This window comes from Maniola jurtina, chromosome 15 (assembly GCF_905333055.1).
Source record: "Maniola jurtina chromosome 15, ilManJurt1.1, whole genome shotgun sequence".
Lineage (NCBI taxonomy): Eukaryota > Metazoa > Arthropoda > Insecta > Lepidoptera > Nymphalidae > Maniola > Maniola jurtina.
The window spans coordinates 8,956,830-8,980,910 of record NC_060043.1 but is presented as its reverse complement, the minus strand read 5'-3'; the positions used below and the strand labels follow the sequence as shown (position 1 = coordinate 8,980,910).

General features: G+C 38.5%; 2 protein-coding genes and 1 long non-coding RNA gene across 3 annotated transcripts; 1 reads left to right on the top strand and 2 right to left on the bottom strand.

The window, feature by feature from the left end:
- Window positions 1–1,505: 1,505 nt before the first annotated feature.
- On the bottom strand, window positions 1,506–6,458 carry LOC123872615. Its single transcript, XM_045916998.1, has 2 exons — window positions 5,375–6,458; window positions 1,506–2,443 (listed from the first exon to the last, which is right to left on the bottom strand). Exons 1-2 carry the CDS (start codon window positions 6,417–6,419, stop codon window positions 1,506–1,508), a joined length of 1,983 nt encoding a protein of 660 aa, XP_045772954.1. The 5' UTR covers window positions 6,420–6,458.
- Window positions 6,459–8,937: 2,479 nt separating this feature from the next.
- Window positions 8,938–10,423, top strand: LOC123872716. The gene is made up of 2 exons (XR_006797526.1): window positions 8,938–9,837; window positions 10,074–10,423. It is a non-coding gene; the product is annotated as an uncharacterized LOC123872716 (long non-coding RNA).
- An 812-nt stretch (window positions 10,424–11,235) lies between these two features.
- LOC123872715 lies at window positions 11,236–23,217 on the bottom strand. Its single transcript, XM_045917170.1, has 3 exons — window positions 23,022–23,217; window positions 12,284–12,426; window positions 11,236–12,039 (listed from the first exon to the last, which is right to left on the bottom strand). The coding sequence occupies exons 1-3, from the start codon at window positions 23,091–23,093 to the stop codon at window positions 11,943–11,945; spliced, it is 312 nt and encodes a 103-aa protein (XP_045773126.1). The 5' UTR covers window positions 23,094–23,217; the 3' UTR covers window positions 11,236–11,942.
- Between the last annotated feature and the right edge of the window lie 864 nt (window positions 23,218–24,081).

Sequence of the window (24,081 nt, the reverse complement as noted above, 5' to 3'; positions counted from 1 at the left end):
ACGAGAGAGGTGAGAAGTTTAATTGGAAATGTTTAGGTGAACAGACTGCATTTTTAATGTCCATGTATTATTTACTTTGCCTATAATGTATACGGAAAATGGAACAGCCAAGTACAAAATAAATATTCGTTCCTGCAATAAGCGTACAGTAAATTAAACACAACGAACTAAAAAGTAAAAAAACATATTTAAAAATGCTTTCATACAGCCGCCATATTTGTTTTATTTTTAATTTATAGCCAGTGTCACTCAGTATGATGTAAAAGTTCTAACGATATCCCAATCATCTAAATCTGTTCAGGCATTTAGAAGTTATGGTGGAATAAAGAAACTCACTTATGTGTCATATATGAAAGCTAAAAACATTACACTCCTTTTTTTAGGCAGTCGTGTAGCAACCAAACGCTAGAAATCCGAAAATCATTTCAAACAAATCTCAATAGATAAATTCCTAAAATCATTTTATGGGCATGGGTACGTGTCGTCATTTAAAGTTATTTACCAATCACGCTGTATATTAAAAATATATAATCGAATCTCATTTTAATGTAGTGGCTAATATTTTTTATATTCTTTATTAATTTGTTTGTTAAATAAGCGTTTTTGTAAATATATTTTGCCTTTTTCCACTTGCCTGTTGTTAATCTACATTTTTTTATACTTACCAACTTATTCCATTAGTAAAATGAATTTCACTAGTGTTTTTTGATTTGTAACTGACAAAAATAATGATTATTGTTATAAATCAGAATGTTCCGTAAATTGATAGCTTATATTTTTAAGAGTGCTTGTGCACTCGTTCGTATCCGTTTTTGTAAAAATACGATTCGACGACCATCATACAAAATGTACGTGCCCTTGTCCACTCACTCGAGTAAATAAGCACCTATCAAATAAGTGCACAAGCGTACATTTTGTAAGACAGAATCCGTTACTTTACCCATTCCTATGTATGAATGATTGATGATTTCGATGTATTTAACTATTTACTTAGATATTATTCTGAATAATGTATTATGTTATGATTGTGATCAGTGGCGTGCAAAGAGTCCGAGGCCAGGGTAGGCATTAGTTAGCTCATAAGCCTTTTTACTAGCAGGTCAATGATAAGTAAGCACATCTGTTTCAACTAAGGTAAGCAGTGCTTTTACGCCTCTATGACCTGCACGCCACTGATTGTGATGCTAGATCGTATTAATTGTTGAACGAACATTTAAGTGTGCCTGTCTTTCAAACCGACAAGTTTAGCATGAAAGCTTTGTTAATGATATTATTATATTGATATTGAACATAACAAATGATGATTTATTTGATAACCATTATATTTCATATGTGTAATATGTTTTACCTACTTTTACTCTATTGAGAACTGGTTAAGAATATTTCTATCTACTTATGTATAGTGATGTGTTGCACTGCACTTTGAATTTGACTTTGAATTGATAACACTTTTGATGGTTGTATAAATGTTTTAATAATAAAATCGTAATAAACTGTATAATAATTTAAGCGCTGGTAATTTGGAGGCGGTCGCGCCGCGAATGCATTGTGCCGCGCGCCGGCGCCGCACCGCGAGGCTCCCCGCTCCCGCAGCCCGCCGCCGCGCACGCCTTGTGCAGTGCTATAGCACTAAACATCCTGCCCGCGCGAGTTGGAAATCGGAAGGGGCAAATGTTGTTAAAGGCCCGCGTGATGACTCCCTTCTTTGTTTTGATCTCTGCCACGCGAGCCACTCCGTCCTGTCCTGGATGCACCTTCTCCACTCTTCCAAGCAGCCATAAAAGTGGTCGCTGCGCTCTGTCTTTCACGAGCACCAGGCTACCTAGCTGGAGACTTGTGATTGAGCCCCTCTGCCATTTCATGCGCTGTTGTAGCAGAGAGACGTATTCAGCCGAGAATCTCCGCCAGAAGTGCTGCTTGAGCGCCTCGATGCGTTGGTAGCGATCCATGGCGGCGATGTTTGTATCGCTGACCATTGGGCGAGGAACCGACAAGAGTGAGCGTCCTATGAGGAAATGAGCGGGAGTGAGGCAAGTAAGGTCGGAAGGATCGGAAGAAAGAGGTGTGAGTGGTCTGGAATTTAGGATGGCTTCAATCTGAACCAGACACGTGGTCATCTCTTCGTACGTTAAATGTGTTAAATTTAAGATGCGTTTAAGGTGAAATTTGACTGATTTGACAGCAGACTCCCATAAACCCCCGAAGTGAGGTGTGTACTGGGGTATACGGCGGAATTCAATATCCCTATTGCTAAGATCTGACTTGATGTCGTCTGAGTATTTTGAGAAAAAAGATGCGATTTCATTACTGGCTCCAATAAAGGTCGTCGAGTTATCGGACGTTACAGACATTGGCTTACCGCGACGTGATATAAATTTTAGAAATGCTGATATGAAGGCCTCCTTTGTCAAATCCGTGACGAGCTCCAGGTGCAAAGCTTTAACTGCGAAGCAGACAAATATGCAAATGTAAGACTTTTCCAGTTTCGCACCCCTGCCCTTACGGCTTGCTATCATTATTGGACCAGCGTAGTCAATTCCAGTGTGCAAAAATGGGAATTCTAAACGTGTTCTATCCGCGGGTAAGTCACTCATCATAGGCTGTATTGGTTTCGGTTTAAACCTGCAGCAACGAACACAACGATGCACGACGCGTCTAGCGAGGTTCCTCCCCCCCAGTGGCCAATATTTTTGTCTAATAAAAGACAAAAGGAGTTGAGGTCCCGCATGCATTAATGAAATGTGTTCTTTTTGAAAAAGGATTTGTGTGAGATGATGCTTGCCACATAAGAGTATTGGGTGTTTGATGTCGAAAGGATAGTGTGAGTTTTTAAGTCTTCCTCCAACTCTTATGAGCTCATCTGAATGAATGAAAGGTGCTAATGAACTCAACCTATTTTTGTATGGAAGACGCTTTCCGGACTTTAATAAAATATATTCATCTTTGAACATTTGTTGTTGCACAAGTTTTAGTATATAAGTTTCTGAATTTTTTAATTCTGTTGTAGATAATGTTTGTGTTAATTTATTTTTAGAATATTTGCAATTGTGTATAAATCTTTGTACAAAAGCAAAAGATCTAATTAAATGCGTGTAACTTGACGTTTTATTAATTAATTCATGAATTATGTGTGTGACTGTGTCTTTACTTTGTGTCGTTGTGTGTAAAACTATTTCTGTTTTTTCCTGTTTTTGTATGCTTGTAGAATCTGATTGTGTGTTTGGTATGATCGGAAACTGTATGTTTTTTGTTTTAAGAAAATCTGGACCAGACCACCACAGTGCGCATGAGCCAATACTGTTCGTTGCAATTCCGCGTGAGACTAAATCGGCGGGATTTTCCCCCGAAGGAACGTAGCTCCACCTGTGACCAGCTGTGCTGTCTTGAATCTCACCTACTCGAGTCCGAACAAACGTTTTTAATTGATTTGATTGCGTTTTTAGCCATGCTAACACGATTGTGGAATCAGTCCAAAAAAAGGAATCGTGTACCTTAAGGGTGATTGATGACATCACTTTGGCGTGAAGTCTAGACGCCAGGAGCGCACCACAAAGCTCGAGTCTGGGGATTGTGGTAGGCTTCAAAGGCGCCACTTTATTTCTGGAAGCTAGAAGGCGAACTTGTACCGTGCCATTTGCGTCGACCGCTCTCACGAAGATACATGCACCGTAAGCACGTTCCGATGCGTCTGAAAACGTATGAAGTTCCAAACGAATAACATTATCAAAACTAACCCAACGAGGAATACGAAGTGATTTAAGAGAAATAAGAGAATCTATGAAGTTCAAAAAGGTGTTCTGGGTATCTTTTGACACTTCCTCATCCCAACCGCATTTATCTATCCAAAGGTTTTGCATTACCTTTTTTGCTTGAACAGTGCAAGGCCCTAGAATCCCAAGCGGATCAAAGATTTGACTAATAAGAGATAGAATTTTACGTTTAGTAATTTTCTTGGCTTTAGGATCTAGGTCAATTGTGAATAATAAATGATCTAAGTTACAATCCCATTGAAGACCAAGAGTTTTGCAGGGTAATGATTCATTTAGATTTAAAGTTTTATTTTTATTGATTTGTTCAAGTGCATTGTCGTTAGTTAATGATTTCAAGACTTCGGAGCTATTTGATTGCCATTTACGCAGCTTGAATTGTGCCGACAGTAAAGTTTTATCTACATTTTTGCACAGGTCAATGACAGATTCTATGGAATCACCACCACTAATAAAATCGTCAACATAAAAGTCCCTAGAAATGGCAATTTTTGCGTTAGGATCTGAACATTGTTCTGCCAACGAAACCAAGCATTTAGTGGCTAGGTACGGTGCAGATGCTGTACCGTAAGTAACCGTGTTCAACGTAAACGGTCTTATGTGTTCACTCGGATCAAATCGAAATAAAATTTGTTGAAGTGAACGTTGTGTGGGTTCGACTAAAATGGCTCGATACATTTTCTCAATGTCTCCCGAAACAACATATTTGTGCTGACGGAAGCGCAGTAAAATTGAAAGTAAGTCATCCTGGACGACAGGACCGACCATTTGAATGCTGTTAAATGTTTTGCCCTTATTTAATGCTGAGGCATTGAATACGACGCGACATTTTGTCGTAGTAGAATTTTCCCGAATAATCGGAAAATGGGGCAAATAATACCGGTTTTGAGAATCAGGTTCAGTAGGTTTTGAAATAACTGTGTCGCTCATGTGACCTAAGTCTCTATATTCAGTCATAAAATCGTAGTATCTCTTTTTTAAAACTGAATCGCGTTGAAATCTACGCTCAAGTGCTAGCAAGCGATTTTTGGCCGAGTGATAATTATCGCCGAGAACCTCGGGTGACTCTTTTAAGGGTATAGTCACAATAAATCGACCATCAGTGTCACGTCGAGTGTTCTCTGCGAAACTTTTTTCACAGGCTTGCTCTTCTAGCGTTAAGTTATATTTAGAAGAAACCGACTCTAATTCCCAAAATCGTGTTAGCAAGGCATCATCGCGCTGAGTGAAAAAGCAAGACGATTGATGTGCTTTATTTTTATGTGATTGTGTATATGCCTTGATTGTGCCAGAAACCAGCCAACCAAGTTTTGTTTTTTGCAATTTTGGGCATTGCTTACCGAGATCGATGAAATCTGAACATATGACGTCCCAGAAGACATCTGCTCCTACCAATATGTCGATAGGTGAAGAAATATGGAAAGATGGATCAGCTAATCGAATATGAGGCGGTAATTTTAAAGACCTGATATCGATGTTGCATGAAGGTAATGTGTTGGTAATCTGAGGTAATACATGACACTCAAGATTGACCTTGAAATCCCCCGAATATGACTCGAGAGGTAAGGTGCAAGACTCTGCTACGTATGATAACTGGTTGTTAATACCTGTCACAGAGGAGCTTACGCTTCGACGCAGCAAACCCAGCTTCTCACACAGGTGCTGTGTGACGTAATGCCCCGTGGAGGCATTGTCTAGAAGAGCGCGAGCAGGATGTAGTTTCCCGTCGGCGCCGACCACATTCACCAATGCTGTGGAAAGCAATGTAAGAGGTTTGTTACTAGTCTGAATATTTGCAGATAAGGCAACTGTGGTGTGCTGTTCAGTATCTTTATGTAAAAGTGTGCTGTGCTTTAAAGAACAGTATTTACAGTGAGTTAAGCGGCACTGACTGTCTTTGTGACCAGGCCGTAAACAATTTTTACACACACTGAAATTCTTCATTTTTTCTAAGCGTTCATCTACGCTTAATTTTCTAAATTCAGAACAGCTAAATAAAAAATGATTTTGTGTACATAAAGGACATGCAGTGGTTTTAAGTGTAATTTTTTCTTTATTTAAACTTGTATTTTTTGATTGTGTAATGTGCTTATTCTGTGTAAATTGTGTATTTTGATTTATTTGTGAAGTTGACTGTCTTTGTGTTTCTTCAAGTTGTATAGTATCTAATAAGTCAGCTCTGCCTATTAGAAAATCTATAAATTGTTTTAATGTAGGAGAAGTAGTTATTGAGTTACGATGTTCCTCCCACTCACGAAAGGTAACACTGTCTAACTTACGACTCATTAAATGAATAACCAAGGTATCCCAGTGATCAGTGGGTTGACCTAGGGTATTTAATGCACATAAATTACGATTAATTGTATCGACTAAATTTCTTAAGGATTTTCCAGACTCTTTTGTCATTGTTGAGAAATTTAGTAACGAGTTGACATGTATATTTACAAGCAATCGTTCATTGTCGTACCTACTTGATAGCAATTGCCATGCTACTTCATAATTTTTGGAAGTGAATTCAAGATTTTTTATGACTGTTAAGGCACTGCCTTTAAGAGCTGCTCTCAAATAATGAAATTTATTAATATTCCCTAAATTATTATTAGAGTGAATTAAAGAAAGATACGTATCTCTGAATTCCAACCATTGAGTCATCTTCTCTCCGTCAAAAGAAGGAAGTGAAATTTTTGGAAGACGAACAAAATCGTGAAAGCCACCGTCTCTGCTTTCGCTCCCTTCACTCGCCTCAGACACTGACATCCGACGCTGGAGGTGCCGTTTGCTTCTATTTATGATTGTACGTGCTTCAGCCACTAATGAAAAATATTTCGTATCGAATTCTTCACGTTCGAGAAGCAGTTGACTAGTATCGTCCGACAAAATCTCGAGCTCGGTCTGAAATTTATCGAAATCATTCTGTAGACTATCAATTTTACTCAGCCGACATTCAAGTTCGTTGTATTGAGTTTCGCTAATGTTGTCGCATTTATCTAAACTATTTAAGAAATTTTGAAATATAGTTAGCTTACCTTTAATGCTACCACGAAGTTTTATTAATTCTTTGCTACGTGTAAAAATGTTGTACTGTAGGTACCGACATGATGATTTAATTGAATTTTAGCGAAGATACCACAATGTGTGATCCAGAAAGAATGCTAGAAGACGGAAATTAGAAGGAATAAGAAGGATATGGAACAAACTCACTCAGTCATGTCCCTGCCTTTTTGGTTTCCGCGATGCAATGTTCCTTCGGGAAGTCTTCGCTGGTTTGTCTGTATGGCGATTCGCGGCGTGGCTCCTTTTCGTTGACGGGTGAAGGACCAAAATGTATAGTGATGTGTTGCACTGCACTTTGAATTTGACTTTGAATTGATAACACTTTTGATGGTTGTATAAATGTTTTAATAATAAAATCGTAATAAACTGTATAATAATTTAAGCGCTGGTAATTTGGAGGCGGTCGCGCCGCGAATGCATTGTGCCGCGCGCCGGCGCCGCACCGCGAGGCTCCCCGCTCCCGCAGCCCGCCGCCGCGCACGCCTTGTGCAGTGCTATAGCACTAAACAACTTATTAAAGGATGGCTAACATTACAAATAGCGTATAATTATGTCTATCTCAATTCTCATTACTATTGATAAAATATATAAAACGAATTAACGACTCGGAATATTATGTGATAAGAAATCGAAAATTATTAAATGATTGTGTAAAAAATTATACTAAATGTATTGATTAAAAAGGTTATTCATAAATGCCCGATTACCTTTTAGTGCCATCGATGGAATTAAGGTACCTACTGAAATTGTGAATTCTGTAGGTACCAACTGTTTTACGGCTGAAATCAATATATTATAATCATGTCTATCTTTAGTCTTTCGATCAGTTACTACGATACTCTATCTGCGGAAAGAAGTTAGTATAGTGCTCTCTCTGTTACGTAATCCCATACAAATTATAGAGACAAAAAAAAAATCAAAAGAAAAATAAAACTGACATTAAAAACCACAAACACTAAAAAGTAAAAAAATAATTTAATTTATTTATTAATGAATATATTATCTATAAAAGAGTTAATGCTGTTCTATAACAGCATCTTTTGGAGCCGGTGCCAATTAGCCGCACGAACCGTTCACTCTTCATGTTGTTTGTGACTCCGCATTGGTACCTTATTGTATTTCTACACAAATTATAGAGATTTTTTCTCTATAATTTGTATAGAGATTTTTTCTCTATAATTTGTATAGAGATTTTTTTTCTATAATTTGTGTAGAATTATAACAGAGAGAGCGCTATAGTAACTTCTTTCCGCGGATAGAGTATGGGTGTTGCTAATATCTAAGCACGTTACTTGTCTTTACTATTAATATCGGCCGTTAGAGATGTAACGACCATTTTTTAAAACAACTCAACAAACCAGCAGGGGCGACTAGGGTTGTAACGAACATTCGCATTTCTAGGTAAATAAAAGAAAGAAATAATTAAAAAAGCCTTTATTTCTAAGCCTTCACATTTAGGTAGTGTGCATTTAATTAAATGAGACTGGCGAATTACACAGGGAATACAAAGTCGACAATGCCCTGGCAGATTCGACTTTATACAGACTAGTCGGAGTTGTCAAATATCGATAATAGCAGACCATGATGGTGCCGCCTGATGCTTGCGACAAATAGCAGACAACAAGCACTAGCAAGCGTGTGGACGAGTGTTCGCGTACGCTTATTGCTTGCCAACGCTTGAAAGTGCTTGTCGTTCGCTCCGATTGGCTGCAAGCCAAACCATAGCCAAACACTGTATAAAAAGTACTCTGTGGTGTTAGCCGAATGCCAACGATGCTTGCTTGTTTGCTGCTAGGGTCTGGCGGCACCAATATGCTTAGGTACCTAATGAGATGTATTCGCACAATTTACTAGGTAATATGTACCTTCCTACTTTGTTACAACCCTAGTGCTTTAAGTAGATAAAATTATTGTTATATTAATGTTAATAATCGTGTCTATTGCTTATATACAATACTCTGTTATGATGTTTGTGTATATTTATCATTATTACTTAGTTGTATTTTGCATAAAATGTTTAAAATTATGAAATATTTTTATTATTTGTCTTTCAACCCCCAAGGAAAAAATCGTAATTTATACTTAAATATGTTTCTAGGTATATAATATAGTATAGACTCCCCACACACCCGCTCAGGCCTGCGCTAGCCAGGTGCGGGATAGCGCGAGTGACCTACGGGTGTGCGGGTCGTCCTTCTGCGTCGTACCCCGATCGCCATCTCGACTTCTCGCGTGCTAGATGTAGGTACTAGCTTGAATGATTTGATGATGCCGCGTCCGTGGGTGATCCTATAGCTTTGACCAACTGGTAGACACATCACATGGGTAACCGTGGTCCCACTGGTCTACAGTATATCATATGGGTACCCGTAGGGCCGTAACCACGGAACCGGCATACATCTAAGGCTGAGGTTTATACAGCGCACTTTGACTTTGCTCAGACTTAAGACACTGATAAAAGGCGACAGTGTTATATAGCTGGCGTACATTTGTCTCGTTTTATCTGAAATTGAGCTAAGTCAATTTACCCTCTAAAGATCTCAGCCTAAGTTATCTAAGCACCAACCTAATTAGTTATCTTTTATGCCAATTTCAGAAAATCAATTCTATGCACTATGTCTAACTGTCAATATTTTTCAAACTTGAACGCTATGGAGAAAGGAAAACAAAAACAATGAAAACTTTTAAAGTCTTTATTTAATTAAATCAAACAGATGTAACTATACTAATACCAACAGTTTTTGACCACTGGTTCCCTACTTTTAATATTTAATACGTATTTATTATGTCACAGAACTAACCGCTCTAAACACTAACTAGTTATGTAGGTACTTAATCTATGTTAAAAATACCTTAAAGACAAATTAATATTACAAAAATCGACATAGGAATAGGAACTTTAAAATGACGTGCTTATTCATAACGCTCGGAAATGAAGTACCTAGTAGGCATTGTATGTACGTATTCTATATTCTAAAAAAACATAAAATCTAATAAGTACTTTTGACAATAGTAGGTATTTCCAATAAGTAATCATGAAGGAAAAGGAGGAAGAAGAGAAAAGGAGGGAAAGAAGTAGATGAAGGGACAAAAGTGTTGTGCTGTGTTTTAGGCTGCGAGGCGGGCACACAGCCAACAAGGAGACAGCAGGGGTTTTAGCCGGTAAGAGTCCGGCACTACCCAGTGGGTGTCCATGAGGATTTCCCCTGCTGTATAAGAAAAAAAAAAAAAAAAAAAAAAAAAAAAAAAAAGGTATTTCCAATAATTAAACTACGCTAAATATGTAGGTCCGTGATAAATACCTACAGTTGGTTCGCTAAAAGAGAACATCGAAGAAGCAAAGTGATAAAACACCTAGGTAATTGTGATAAGTAAAAAAACACTGAATCAGCCAAGTGTTCAGTCTACCTACCCTAAATAACCTGTGGTAATATTTTCATTTTCATAATATAAAACAAGATTTTAAGAGATCAAGAAGCCACAGTTTTCCGGAAAAATTTATAATTACTGAAGGCTTGAGTCAAAGATTCTATCTAGCAACGACTTTTAGGTAGTTATTATACGTTATACATATGTATTTAATATTATACTTAAATGTTTTTGTATATTTGCAAAAAGAGTTGAATTAATCCGGAGCTTTTCCGCCTTGCAAAGTTCCGGTCGCCGCGCCGGGCCAGCGGCTTTGATATTGTGTATAATGCTTAAGAGGCGTCTCTCCGTCACTCGCTCCATACAAACGTAGTTCGTCTCTCATTGGAATACTAACCAATCATACTCAATGGAATTTTGTAGAAACGTTCCGGGAACTAACATCTAGGCCTGTGGTTTTCCAGACTTCCGTTAATATATTCGGTTTCAAAGTTACGCGGTCTTAAAAATTCACATACAAATCTTTGAGCCCCTGTTATTTTAAAACTACATATTTTTAGAAAAATCTAAAACATCACAGGCACAGATATTAGTTTCTAGAATATGTCTGCAAAATTTCATGGACTTTGGTTGCTTAATATTTACATGAAATTGGGGCTACTATTGTATGGAGTAAGTGACGGAGAGAGCCCTGTTAAGTCCTGCCTTTTATACACTCTGTAGTCTTTGCTCAAGACGGTGTAGCAGTGCGGAAGGCGGGTTATAGTGTAACGTTTTTACTATGTTTTTACAGACTCGTGTTAAGCAATATTTCGAAGTGTATTGACACACATCACGGATGATATCCATCCCTCTAATTTCAGAAAAGAACGATTTATAGACACTGAAAAATAATATCCACGGATGATAATAGCTGATTTACAGACGGATGGAAAATTAAAAATATTGACACCATCTACAGAAGGGATGACATAGTTTTTCAGCGTCTATGAACCCAAAAACCTTGGTTTTTGAAAATACAAACACGGATATCATCCGTGGTTGGCGTACCTAAACATAACAGCAAGAACTGATTATTATTGATATTCTGTTCTCGGGCGTACTGCAAAATATATTCATGCTTATTTACTTCTCTTATAAGGAAAGGGCAAACACGCACTGCGAATTTGCACGGCGCTATTATTCTCGCAAAATTCTTTGACGTAATAGATTCTTGTATGAAACCGCACGCACTCGAGAAAAAAATACGCGCAAACGGCTCCATACAATTTTTCTGTCACAGAATTGTGCGGGAATCATCTCGCGATGAAATTTTGCGGTGTGCGCTTGCTCTCTAAAGCTTCAGTAAAACTGTGGCGAATTCCGCATGGGAGTGTATGTGGACTTGCAAGGACTTGGAGTAGCGCAGTAAGAATAAAAATTAGGTACAGAGTACAGACCACGTACTGACTGTCCAGTGTTCACTATAGCTTGTCCCTTGCCGTCATGTTGGCACCATTGTTTTGTTTACAATTGTGGCAAGGGACAAGTCACAGTAAACTGTCTAGAGAAATGGCGCAGTCGCATGATATGCACAATTTGCGCGGAATTCGCCTCTGTCTGCCCGAAGCTTCAAACTTTAAATTGAGAATGAATGATAGATTCCAATTGTATGAGACGTCCTCGCTCTAGGTCTCCCTCTAGCTATTTGTGATATGTTTTCTGTGAATAAGCGACGTCAGCAGGCGAAGCTGCCTCGTACAGCAGTGATCGCTAGCTCTCAGGAGTCTTCTTGCAGAGCAGCACATACGTGCTGGCGGCCAGGTCGTCTTCGGCCGATTCACAACTTGTTCCTGGCGCACATGTACAACTAGAATCAAAAAAATATACACATAGCTTTAGAAAAATCTAAAATAAACCATGCCTAATTCATTATGGCAGACTTCACAGTACCCATATAGGTATATGTATCATAAACCTATAAATACCTTCCCGACAAGAGTGAATACCTAGGTCCGCATGTTCTAGGCAAGCTCACTTATCATTGCGTTTTAGGAAGCATGATCGTTGTCAAGCGGAAGCCTATCTTACAATTAAAAAAACCTTATACTCACTAAGTATTAGTAATGTTCGTGGTGATGATTCTCGAGTGCGGGTGGTAGACCGACCATCCGCAGGGCGTCTGCGGCGCACAGATCTTCGTGGGGCTTGAGGAACTGGATGTTTTATTTTCCTCTTCATCTGGATCAATAGCCCTCTAGAATGAAAAGAAAGCGACACATAAGTACATTTAAAAAATTCAATGCGAGGTAGGTACCTACCTACTTCGTTAAGGAGGTACCTACTACCTACCTACCAGCAGCATACCTACTTACAATCGTTCATGCAACTTCAGCTGTAACTACCTACCACGAGATATAAACCTATATATTTCTCCCCCAGAAAGTCGAGTACCTATCTTTAGATTTCTCCCTGTTACCAAAAAGGTAAGTAATAGATACTTTTCTACAATATGCTTATGTAGGTAAGCTTTAGTGCGCAGTACAACAGCCTAGTGATGCTCTTGAGACGTTGCTAGAGGCGTATCGCTACTGAACTATGTTCAGGTAGGTAAATATAGCTACTGAATTGCGCAGGCGGACTAAACATTTTTCGGGGATGTACTTTAACTACAGGACTGTACCTATAGTCACGCAAGTCTTTTTTGGAAATTTTTGGCATTATGAAATCTCTTCATAGGTATAGATACCTACTCTTAAGTAGATATATAGTTATCAGAAAGTAGGTAGGTACTATTTATACTCGTAAGTAGTTATCACAGAATACGACAGCTCCATAGTAAAGATAAGCGTGTCTCAAAGCACAATTACAACAAAGAATCTTCTTAATAATCCAATAATACAGATCGCACATTAATACTGTACTTAACATTACTAAAAATGCGAATGACGTCAGAGTCGAACAGCCAACACGGACCGAAGAAGGCAAGTCGTACATTCTCATTGGCCTTAAGATCTGAGTGATCGCTTTTTTCGTGGTCACTTATTTTTAGAAGCTAAAATGGTAAATTATTTTTAGCAGCTTAAACTTGCATTCCATGGAGACGGTTCAGCCCCCGGACGTTAAAACAGACTGCATTTGATATAGATATACCTACATATTCTTAGCTGTCGTAGAGAAGCCCTAGCTCCATTTATGCAAAATTAGACTGCTTTACTAGAAGTCCAATCTAAGTAGTTTTATAAAGTTCGTAACTATTACCTATTCATAATATTTATTAGGCTGCTTCATATTATTATTATCTGCGATGCGTCCTATGCGGGCCGAGCCGTGCAACTCGTTAGGTACTGAAACGATGCATGCGGCAAGGACTTTCAGCTTTTGCGGCGTGGACGCCGCTTGCGGCTCGTATGTAATGTGCGGTCTGCATTCTTGCATCATTCCATTTGTAAACTCATTTTATTGATAAGAATATGTTTGTTTTATTTCGTACAATTCCAAACGCACACACACACCACATCGCCACACCCAACTAAAGCACACATATCTACACCAGTCACCACCACACACCATTCGCACCAACCAACCAAAACAATGAGTGGGTAGGTAGGTAACGCACAGACATACAGACAAAAATTTAAAACTACCTATTTAGGTAGGTACTGAACGAATTTGAAAGCATACTGATATTCAGTTATTGATTTATCGTGCAAAATGTTGGAAAAAGTACCCGAGTACGGAACCCTCAGTGCGCGAGTCTGACTCGCACTTGGCCGGTTTTTTCTTTACTTGTGCTATAAGACCGTAGGTAGGTCTTGCCTAACATGATTCTAGGTTTTCTTGACAGACGCGACAGACAGACAACAAAGTGATCCTACGAGGGTTCCGTTTTTCCTTTTGAAGTACGGAACCCTAAAAATGCACTTGTTTGTATTTCTATGACTTGTAACCATACCTGAACAATACAAACAAATAATAACTTTTTACTTAGTTACATACATTTTCGTTTCTCCACGTCCGTGCGAAGACGGAACGGGTCAGATAATAATTAGGTATTTAACGAAAGTGTATTGGAGTATGATTGTGAGTAATGAGTGACCACTGACCAGCAAATAGTGATGTCATCGAACGGTCGCGGGTGCTGCGAAGTGCGAACTACGGAAACGGACTACAAACAGCACACACCGCGCCCTTGAGCGTATCCGGTCGAACGGCTTCACGACTCACGCCACGCTCTATTCATGGATAGGTCGCGTGCACACCGAGAGCAACGACATGAGTGATGAGAGGCGTGGCCTCTAGGATTGTGCAATCCATACTAATAAATGCGAAAGTGTGTCTGTCTGTTTGTCTGTCTCTCTGTTTGCCTGCTAGCTTTTCACGATCCAACAGCTTAACCGATTTCGATGATCTACGGGCGTTATCTAGACATAGATAAAACCGCGCACCGAGGGTTCCGTACTCGGGTATTTTTTTCGATATTTTGCACGATAAATCAAAAACTATTAGTTATGCATAAAAATAAATAAAAATCTGTTTTAGAATGTACAAGTAAAGTTCTTTCATATGATACCCCAATTGATATTGTTATCTTACATTGAAAATTTAAACACATTTTAATTTTTTTTAAATAATTTAACCACAAATTCACGATTTTCGGATTTATTCCTTTACTTGTGTTATAAGACCTACCTACCTGCCAAATTTTATAATTCTAGGTCAACGGGAAGTACGCTATAGGTTTTCTTGACAGACACGACGGACGGACGGACAGAGAAACAGACAGACAACAAAGTGATCCTCCTATAAAGGTTCCGTTTTTCCTTTTGATGTACGGAACCCTAATAACATTAAATATAAGTAATAGAAATAAGAAGTAGGTAATATGATTAAATATGAGCCTGAATAGTACAACGGTACAGGAGCGAACTTGAATTCGAAATCGATGGTTCACACTTCACCAGTTGTACCTATTGGTTGGTTAATACACACTTTGCCAAGTCGGCTAATACGCACTGGGCCAGCGTGACAAACTATGGTCTAAGCCCTCCTCATTCTGGGAGTATCATGCTCAATAGTGGGTCGGTGATGGATTGATCATAATGAGACACTGAAAATGTATGGTGCCACTTCCGAGTGCTTCCGAGCCCTCCGCGTAGGACGCGTGCGGCCGACGGCAATTTATTTTTAACACAGCCGTCTACTTTTACACAAATGCAGGGGAAAGGGAAATATTTGACTTGGCTCTCGTCTGGATCTAAATTAATGCGAGCTCCTTTGTGTTCGCTAAAAAACGACATCTTATGCGTTAGCGCCCGTCTCGACCCTTATTTATTTATTTATTTTGTACCAAAATTTAAATCTATAACAGAGTAAGTAGGAATCCATGGTAGGTACTTTTAAAATTAAGGAGATCTATCACGGTACATGGTATAGTGCCGTTCAAAACAAGAATTCACGGTATACTTAGTATATTATTACGTAATTAAATACACATTATATGCGTCTGGTCTTCTGGAGTCTGGGCCTGCCTTAAATTAAATCTTCGTCATATACCTAATAATATAATTTTATGTATGTATATGACCTGCCATTATCTACAACAGTTATAATTTGTGCACTTGTAAGCTTTTATTTAGAGCTTTAGTGCTCGGTGTGGCTATGGCCGTAACTTAGGCATGTAGGTACCGAAACATTCTATGAATGGCGAAACCAAACACACGATCACGTGGTCGATCACATAACATGTAAACAGGAAGTTGTAGGTACCACCACACAAACGGAATTGCAGGTCGTTGACCAGCTTCATTTTTAGTCCGTAGGTAGGTACTAGGTGGTCTTCAAGACGGAACATCCGTCACTCGCTTCATACAAACGTAGTTCCAATTTCATTTGAATATTACCAACCAAAGTCCATGAAATTTTGCAGACATATTCTAGAATAGTAGAAACTAATATCTATGTCTGTGGTTTTCCAGATTTCTGTTAAAATATTCGGTTTCAAAGTTACGCGGTCTTAAAAATTTACATACAAATCTTTGAGCCCCTGTAATGTTAAAACTACATATTTTTAGAAAAATCTAAAACAGCACAGACACAGATATTAGTTTCTAGAATATGTCTGCAAAATTTCATGGACTTTGGTTGCTTAATATTCAAATGAAATTGGAACTACGATTGTATGAAACGAGTGACGGAGAGAGCCCTGTTAATAGTGCCACAGGAATTTTTCTGCGAACCCCTTCGGGACAGTTATGTGATACATACCTATTATAGCTGCTGGCGATAACGCATTTCGCAGTTGAACGCGAAGTTACATCATCATCATTCATCATCAGTCTTAAGTTATAACTGGCAAAAAGGCTTTCTCTCATTGTACAGAGAGATAGTAAACATTTTGACAATGATCTGTGACTGTCCCTGTGTCTGTATGTGTTGCAAATGATGACATATTATATTATGGATCCGAGACATGGTGGCTAACTTGTACCTCATTAGAACGGCCTCAGCGAGCGATGGAGAGAGTTATACTTGGAGTTACTCTAAGTGAAAATGAGATCCGTAGAAGAACCAGAGTAACAGATATAGTTCAGCTGAAGTGGCAATGGGCAGGGCACATAGTTCGACAAGTGTAAATTAAAAATTATTACACCGACAAGTGAAGGTTACGGTACCTAGAAAAGGGCTGATAACTTTCAAACGGCTGAACCGATTTTCTTGGATTATAGCTAAGAACACTCTTGATCAAGCCACCTTTCAAACAAAAAAAAACAAAAATAAAATCGGTTCATTAGTTTAGGAGCTACGAAGCCACAGACAGATACACATGTTAAACTTACGACACCCCTCTTTTTGGGTCGGGGTTTAAAAAACCGATACACGTTGGGGTCCCAAGGTGCTGGAATGGCGACCTGTCACCGGAAAGCGCAGCGTGGAACATCATCACACTATCACACTAATATTATAAAGGCGAAAGTTTGTATGTGTGTGTGTGTGTGTGTATGTTTGTTACTCCTTCACGCAAAAACTACTGGACGGATTTGGCTGAAATTTAGAATGGAGATAGATTATATCCTGGATTAGCACATAGGCTACTTTTTATCCCAGAAAATCAAAGAGTTCCCACGGGAATTTTAAAAAACCGAAATCCACGCGGGCGAAGCCGCGGGCATTTTCTAGTAATCCAATAAGCAAAAAAGATAGAGGTGAGTATCCGGGTTCGAACCTCCAACGTCCGCTTCCTAATCGGGAGACGATTAGGAGGGACGAGGTTATCACGGCTTGGAGTTACTGTAAAGTGTTAACCCAAGTTTTGTACCGGCCTCTTATTTCAAAGACGGTTTGTATAACCCAAACATTGTAAGTGCGTAGGTTTGATAACACGATTGAACTCTCATGAATATGAGTCATCTCTTTACTACGAAATGCTGGTGACTTTAACCGCAATATAGGATTATATGAGGGCCTACTTATCATTTAATTTGAGATCAAACTTATCCATGAATGCCCCCTGCTCCGTTGCGACGTGATTGAAGGACGAACCAATGAACAAAAAAACAATCACACATTTGTATTATGGGTAGTGATTCCAACCAGTAAAGTTTGAGCCTCAATAGCTCAATCGATAAAGGAGTGGACTGGAAACCGAAAGGTCGACGGTTCAAACCCCGCCCGTTGCACTATGTCGTACCTACTACTCCTAGCACAAGCCTGACGCTTAGTTGGAGAGGAAAGGGGAATATTAGTCATTTAACATGGCTAATATTCTTTAAAAAAAAAACGGTAAAAGCTTAGATTAAGGATTGGGCCAATTCTTAATCTAAGGGAACAAAGGACATTAAAACGTGGATTAGACAGATCGATACAGCCGACTACCTATAGTACGCGACAGAACGAGATGACAATCGGGGTATGAGGCGTGGACACGTTCAACACACCCGCGCTATCTCGCACATTCCGGGGGTATCCCGGGGGTTGTGTTGGTATGCGGGGCGTCCCCACCCCGATTGCCATGTCGACCTGTCGCGAACTGCACTTATAACGATGTTTTTAGTGCAGTTACCTACGTCTAAAGTGTCAGGTAGATCCATAGATACGTGGTAGATCCTTCCAATAGAAAGGCGACGAAATCTGTCTGCACGCGTTTTGATTGAGATAAGAGGTACGTACGTGACGTCTGTCACGACTCACGACTCCAAGCGGCATCCCGTAGGCATCCCGTCATCAATCATTTTCTCCCAGTTGACACAATCTAGAGTTCCGCGCCAAAAATAAAATATACACCAACATTTTTTTACACGACTGCCCAAACAAGATAATGTTAAACAGCACTAAAACCCGATTACTACCCGCGAACTGCCGATAGTCTGCCAGTTCAAGATTTGCTAAGTTTACTATAACTGGTAATATGTAATTATTTAAAGTAGGTACACACACCTTTAGCCATTAGCAGGTAGGGTACTGTTATTAGTATTCTATGACTTTAGTTAGTATGAGTTTAGTTTATGGCACGTTAGTCGAAATGACAATATATTGGAATATTTTACATTTATTGAACTAGATGATAACTTCGAATTCATCCGCTTGGATTTAGGTTTTGTTAGTACTTGTGGGAACTCCACATCGATAATTTCCATATCGATAATTAATTTTCCGGGAAAATTATTTGTCACGGCTCTAGTATGACTCAAGCTATCTCTGTATGCTGTAAGTAGCACTGTACAAAATAAATAATGCTCTTGACTTCGTCCACGTGGAATTAGGTTTTGAAAAATTCCCTGGGAATTACGATTTTCCGTGACAAAAAGTAGCTTATACCTTCCTTCCGAACCTTGGTACCTTCATCAAAATCGGTTTATCAAATGGGCCGTGCTAGCAGACAGACAGACAGACATTTTAGACTCACTTTCCTATTAAAAGTGTTTGTATATGGATTAACCGTCAATATTTTCTCATTCCCTCGTTAGATCATAGATCACGTCTCATTACTGTAGGTCAGTGATATAGAGGAAGATATCAACCGATGATGCAAATGTTCAATACGGAATTAGAATTAGGTAACAGTGTTTTTAGTTGAGGCAGGTAGGTACTTCCCCATATTTATTATTGGGTTGATATCAATTCTGAAAAACTTTATCAAATCTCTCCAAGTTTCCTCTAACGATTTTCCTGTTAATTTAGTAGGTAACTGTCTTAAAGGACTACGTGGGACTACCTAGTACCACAGCCTATAATGATAGCTGTACGTTTGTTATCTGTACCTACTTCATACAGTCGGTCAACGGATACCAGAGCAATCCTGTGGAGTGACAGAATTGATAGGCGTATAGGGAGGAGCGAGACGGGAAAGGGATTATACCAACCACTGAGTAGGTAGACGCAAGGAAGGACTGCATCATCAGAGTTCAGAGTTGGAACTTGGAGTTCAATCAAATTCAAATTCAAATTCAAATTCAAATTCAAAATGTTTTTATTCAATTAGACTTTTACAAGTTCTTTCGAATCGTCAAAAGCATCTACCACTGGTTCGGAATGCCTTTCCTACCGAGAAGAACCAGCAAGAAACTCGGCGGTTGCTCTTTTCAAAGATTTGATATACAATATTATGCCATGTATAAAAGCAATTGAAGTCCTGCGCATTGCTGGAGCGAATCGAAGTTCAAATCCACGCTTTTTTATCATTTACATAATCTTCGATAGTATAATATGCTTTTCTCAGGAGCATATTTTTAATAGATTTTTTGAACCTGTGTAAAGGCAAGTCCAAAATTGACTGAGGAATTTTGTTATAGAAGATTATACCCATTCCCACAAATGACTTTTGGACCTTCCTGAGACGGAGCGTAGGAGTCGCAAGCCTGTTACGGTGTCTAGTCAGCCTGTTGTGTAGATCGCCAACCCTCTTGTAACTAAGAATATTTTGTCTTACAAAAATTATGTTGTTGTAAATATATTGAGAGGCTACGGTAAGGATACCTATTTCCTTAAATTTTTCTCGAAGTGAATCGCGTGGTTTTAAGTTATAAATTGCGCGTATTGCCCTTTTCTGTAATACAAAAATTCTCCCAATATCTGCCGCTCTACCCCATATTAAGATTCCATAAGACATAATACTATGAAAATAAGCAAAATATACTATCTTTGCGGTCTCCACGTCAGTTAATTGTCGAATCTTTCTAACCGCGTAAGCAGCAGAGCTTAGTTTGCCAGCAAGAGTTGATATATGGGTGCCCCATTGCAGCTTCGCATCTAAGGTTATCCCCAAAAATGTAGTATTCTCTTCTATTTTCAAAATATCATTATTTATCATTAAATTAATGTTACTTGTGTTCTTGGTATTGGGCAGTGCGAATTCAATACACTTAGTTTTTTTTGCATTTAAAAGTAGATTATTTACAGTAAACCAGTGAGTTACCTGAGATATGGCACCATTTATATCGTCAAAATTGTCCTTATTTCTATCGACTTTAAAAATCAAAGACGTATCGTCAGCAAATAGTACGATATCGCAAATATTTTGGACTACATATGGTAAATCGTTTATGTATACTAAGAACATGAAAGGACCTAGAATAGAGCCTTGAGGAACACCCATTAGTGAGGCTGATCCGGATGACTTCACATCATTCACACATACTGTTTGAATACGATCACTAAGATAGGACGCAATGAGACCAAATGAATCATATAAAGTCTTTGCTTGGTACCTCTAATATTACTTCACCATTAATTAACAGTTTCTAAATCCCCTTAGGAATACCTTGAAACATCAGGATTGAGGAGTTGGTAGTTTAATTATAGTGAAGATATACTTGGCACCTACAATAATATTTTACTGACAACATTTCCTGAATCCCTAAGTTGTTTAAGAGTGTATCAGATTTGAGAAGTTGGGACTATGAGTTCGATTATGAAGTCATTTTTTGGTACCCAAAATATTTATTTAACGTCAACAGTTCCTGAACCTTATGACTTAGGTGGGCAGTAACCCTGCACCATCATGATTAAGGAGCTTGATCAAAAAAATAATATTGGACCAGCTCACATACTTCTTCTATTGATTAATTAAAAAATTCAAATCGGTCCAGAAACCTCGGAGAAAGCGCTGTACATGCATTGAAAAAAACGTACAGTATGTTTTTCGGAAATCAGTTAAAATTATACGACTTATACATAATAGGTATGACTTATGCTTATATTATAGGTAGATATCTACACACATGAAACGCCTCCTATGTTTTGTTTTAATAAAACCGTAAATAGGTATTTATATACAGTGAAAGTTTCTTTCTTTGCTTATCTAAAAAGAACTCTGTTGTTTTTCTTTCTAGAAAATAATGATAAGCATATTATATTAATTATTATGTAAACTTTCGAGGAAAATATGCATTGACTTTTATTAAATTATTTTTTTATGTATGGTTCAATAAGTAATATGACGTAGAATATAGGAAACCTGTGATATTAAGACGTCCACCGTAAGGTCGGGGGTTCGATCCCAGGTCCGCACCTCTAACTTTTCGAAAGAAAAGCCTGCGAGTTCTCCATAATGTTCTCAAAAGGTGTGTGAAGACTATGGCCAAAACTCTTCTCATTCTGAGAGTGGTCTGTAGTGAGCCGGTGATGGGTTGATCATGAGGATGATGATGATCAGAATATAGAAATTCTGCAGCGTATTGAAACTTATATACACATAATATGACATTAGTTTATAGACATATAATATGTATAATAAAAAAATATTATTAGATAAAAAGAAATAGGTGTGACTGCCTAAAAGCATACAAAACCTAATTAAACTTCGCAGTACTAAAGTGTATCTCAGCCGGGGACCTGTGGCATTATGGAATATCATGGATACTATAATATGTATACTATGGGTACTATGGGTATCTCCATTTATGGTATTACTAGGGGATGCCCGCAGCTTCGCCCGCGTGGATTTCGATTTTTTTTAGATCCCATGGGAACTCTTGGATTTTCCGGGATAAAAAGTAGCCTATGTCCTTCCCCGGAATGTATTCCAAGTCTGTACCAAATTTCATTAAAATCGGTTCAGCGGTTGGGCCGTGAAAACGTAGCAGACAGACAGACAGACACACTTTCGCATTTATAATATTAGTATGGATTTATTAGTATATAATTTTAATATGGTAACATCGGCAAAAAATTTCATTCCATCACGAAAAACGCCTATGTAGGTATTGTTTATGGGATAAGCACAAAATATGTATCTTATTTTGTGATATTAGCTATACTATTTAAGCATGCCGAACTGTGATATTCGTTCATTTGCTAGTTTCAGGACGTTTCAGCTTGCACACTGCACAGAATCACAGACATACAGACAAAATATTATGAAATAGTCCTGTTTAGGTCTCTATATCGTTAATAATGCATATTATAATGATAGGTAGGTATCTATTATATACATCGATTAAAATTTTCAAAACATATTTAATTACTGTATTTATATTCAATTTACGTACAGAAATTGTCCAGTTTCAGACACAGTTTTATAAGAGTTTAATTTAAAAAAGTATGAATTAGAACTATTAATTTTTTAAATCACGTTGAACTGAAGTTGAGTTGACCACAGATAAATCAATTTTTTTAAACCAACAATAATGTAAGTAAGTAATTTATTTATACCCAAATAAAATAATCAAATAATTTATTAGTTAATCCAGGTACTTGCCGATGCATCTCCATATTTACGCTTAGCACTTCTATCTTATAAAAAAAAAGAACTGCACTGTTTACAATATAAAAAAAAAGTTTTTGTTTACCTACAAAACGATCTGGAGATTGCCGGTGTATAAAATGCACCCAACAAAAACTTAAAGCACTCACCCTTAGTTTGGGCACCGCCGCCATCGCGGACAGCGTGCAGACGACCAGGATGATGAACAGCGTTCGCTTCATGATCACCAAGTATAATCCGATTACTTAAAATTACGTCTGGTATTATCTGGTATTAAATTTGGGAAAAACCAACACACAGTGCACTCGGTAGCGGATCGTAATATAGTGGCGACGGCAGGCGTGCGCCCGGGTATATAAGCACACTGCCGATGCCGTCGGCACCGCAGCGCACCGTAGCAGATTTTCCTAATGGAGAGGTTTAGCGAAGATGGGAGGCGCTCTGAGAGCCCCTTAGCGAGACCTCAAATCGAAATAGATTAGCAACGAGCGAGATGATGCCCTGCGACAGGGTCCTCCTCAGACCTCACGTAGGCTTAAAACTTAGGCAGTTTCAAAACATCATTATTAACTACTTTTGTCTCTTATTTTTACCCGACTGCGGCAAAGCCAAAAGGAAGGGTTATGATTTTAGTAGTCTATGTATGTATGTTTATATCCAGATTCTGTGTGTTCCACCGTAGCGCTTAAACTACTGGGCCGAGGTGTCAATTGATTGATTCGTTGTAAAAGGTCCAGGTGATTTAGGCTATATTTTTCGTGTCGGAGGTTTTTTTAAAATTTTGAGTTATATCAGTACCAGTCACCATAATGATTAACCCATCGCCGGCTCACTAAGTACTGAACACTACCGGTCTCCTCTTTTGGTCATAGGCTGCTTGTCAAGTAGGTACGGATTGGCAGACTTCACACACCTTTGAGACGTCGATTTCCCAACAATGTTTTCATTCACCGTTAACAGTAAGTGATAAGTAGGTACATATTTAATTGCATAAAACGCATTATTAATATTGCGATTCAACATGAATGAAAGCAGCCGGTCTAATTATTATTAATGAGTGGGCTTTAGTGAGTAGTTAGGTACTTACACTTACCAGTGATAACCGATAATACGCACACGGTCAATTTAAATAAACATTATGTGTTGTTTACCCCGCAAAAGGGTTCCATCTTCCATTACTCCGACGGCAGGCCTCACGTAGTTTAAATC

Coding starts and splice junctions, on each gene's coding strand:
- LOC123872615 (XM_045916998.1), bottom strand. CDS start 6,419: ATGACTCAATGGTTGGAATTCAGAGATACGTATCTTTCTTTAATTCAC. Junction 2,444..5,374: donor CGTAAGCTCCTCTGTGACAG/GTATTAACAACC, acceptor TCTGCTTCGCAG/TTAAAGCTTTGCACCTGGAG.
- LOC123872715 (XM_045917170.1), bottom strand. CDS start 23,093: ATGAAGCGAACGCTGTTCATCATCCTGGTCGTCTGCACGCTGTCCGCG. Junction 12,427..23,021: donor CGGCGGTGCCCAAACTAAGG/GTGAGTGCTTTA, acceptor TTTTCATTCTAG/AGGGCTATTGATCCAGATGA. Junction 12,040..12,283: donor ACGAACATTACTAATACTTA/GTGAGTATAAGG, acceptor TTTTGATTCTAG/TTGTACATGTGCGCCAGGAA.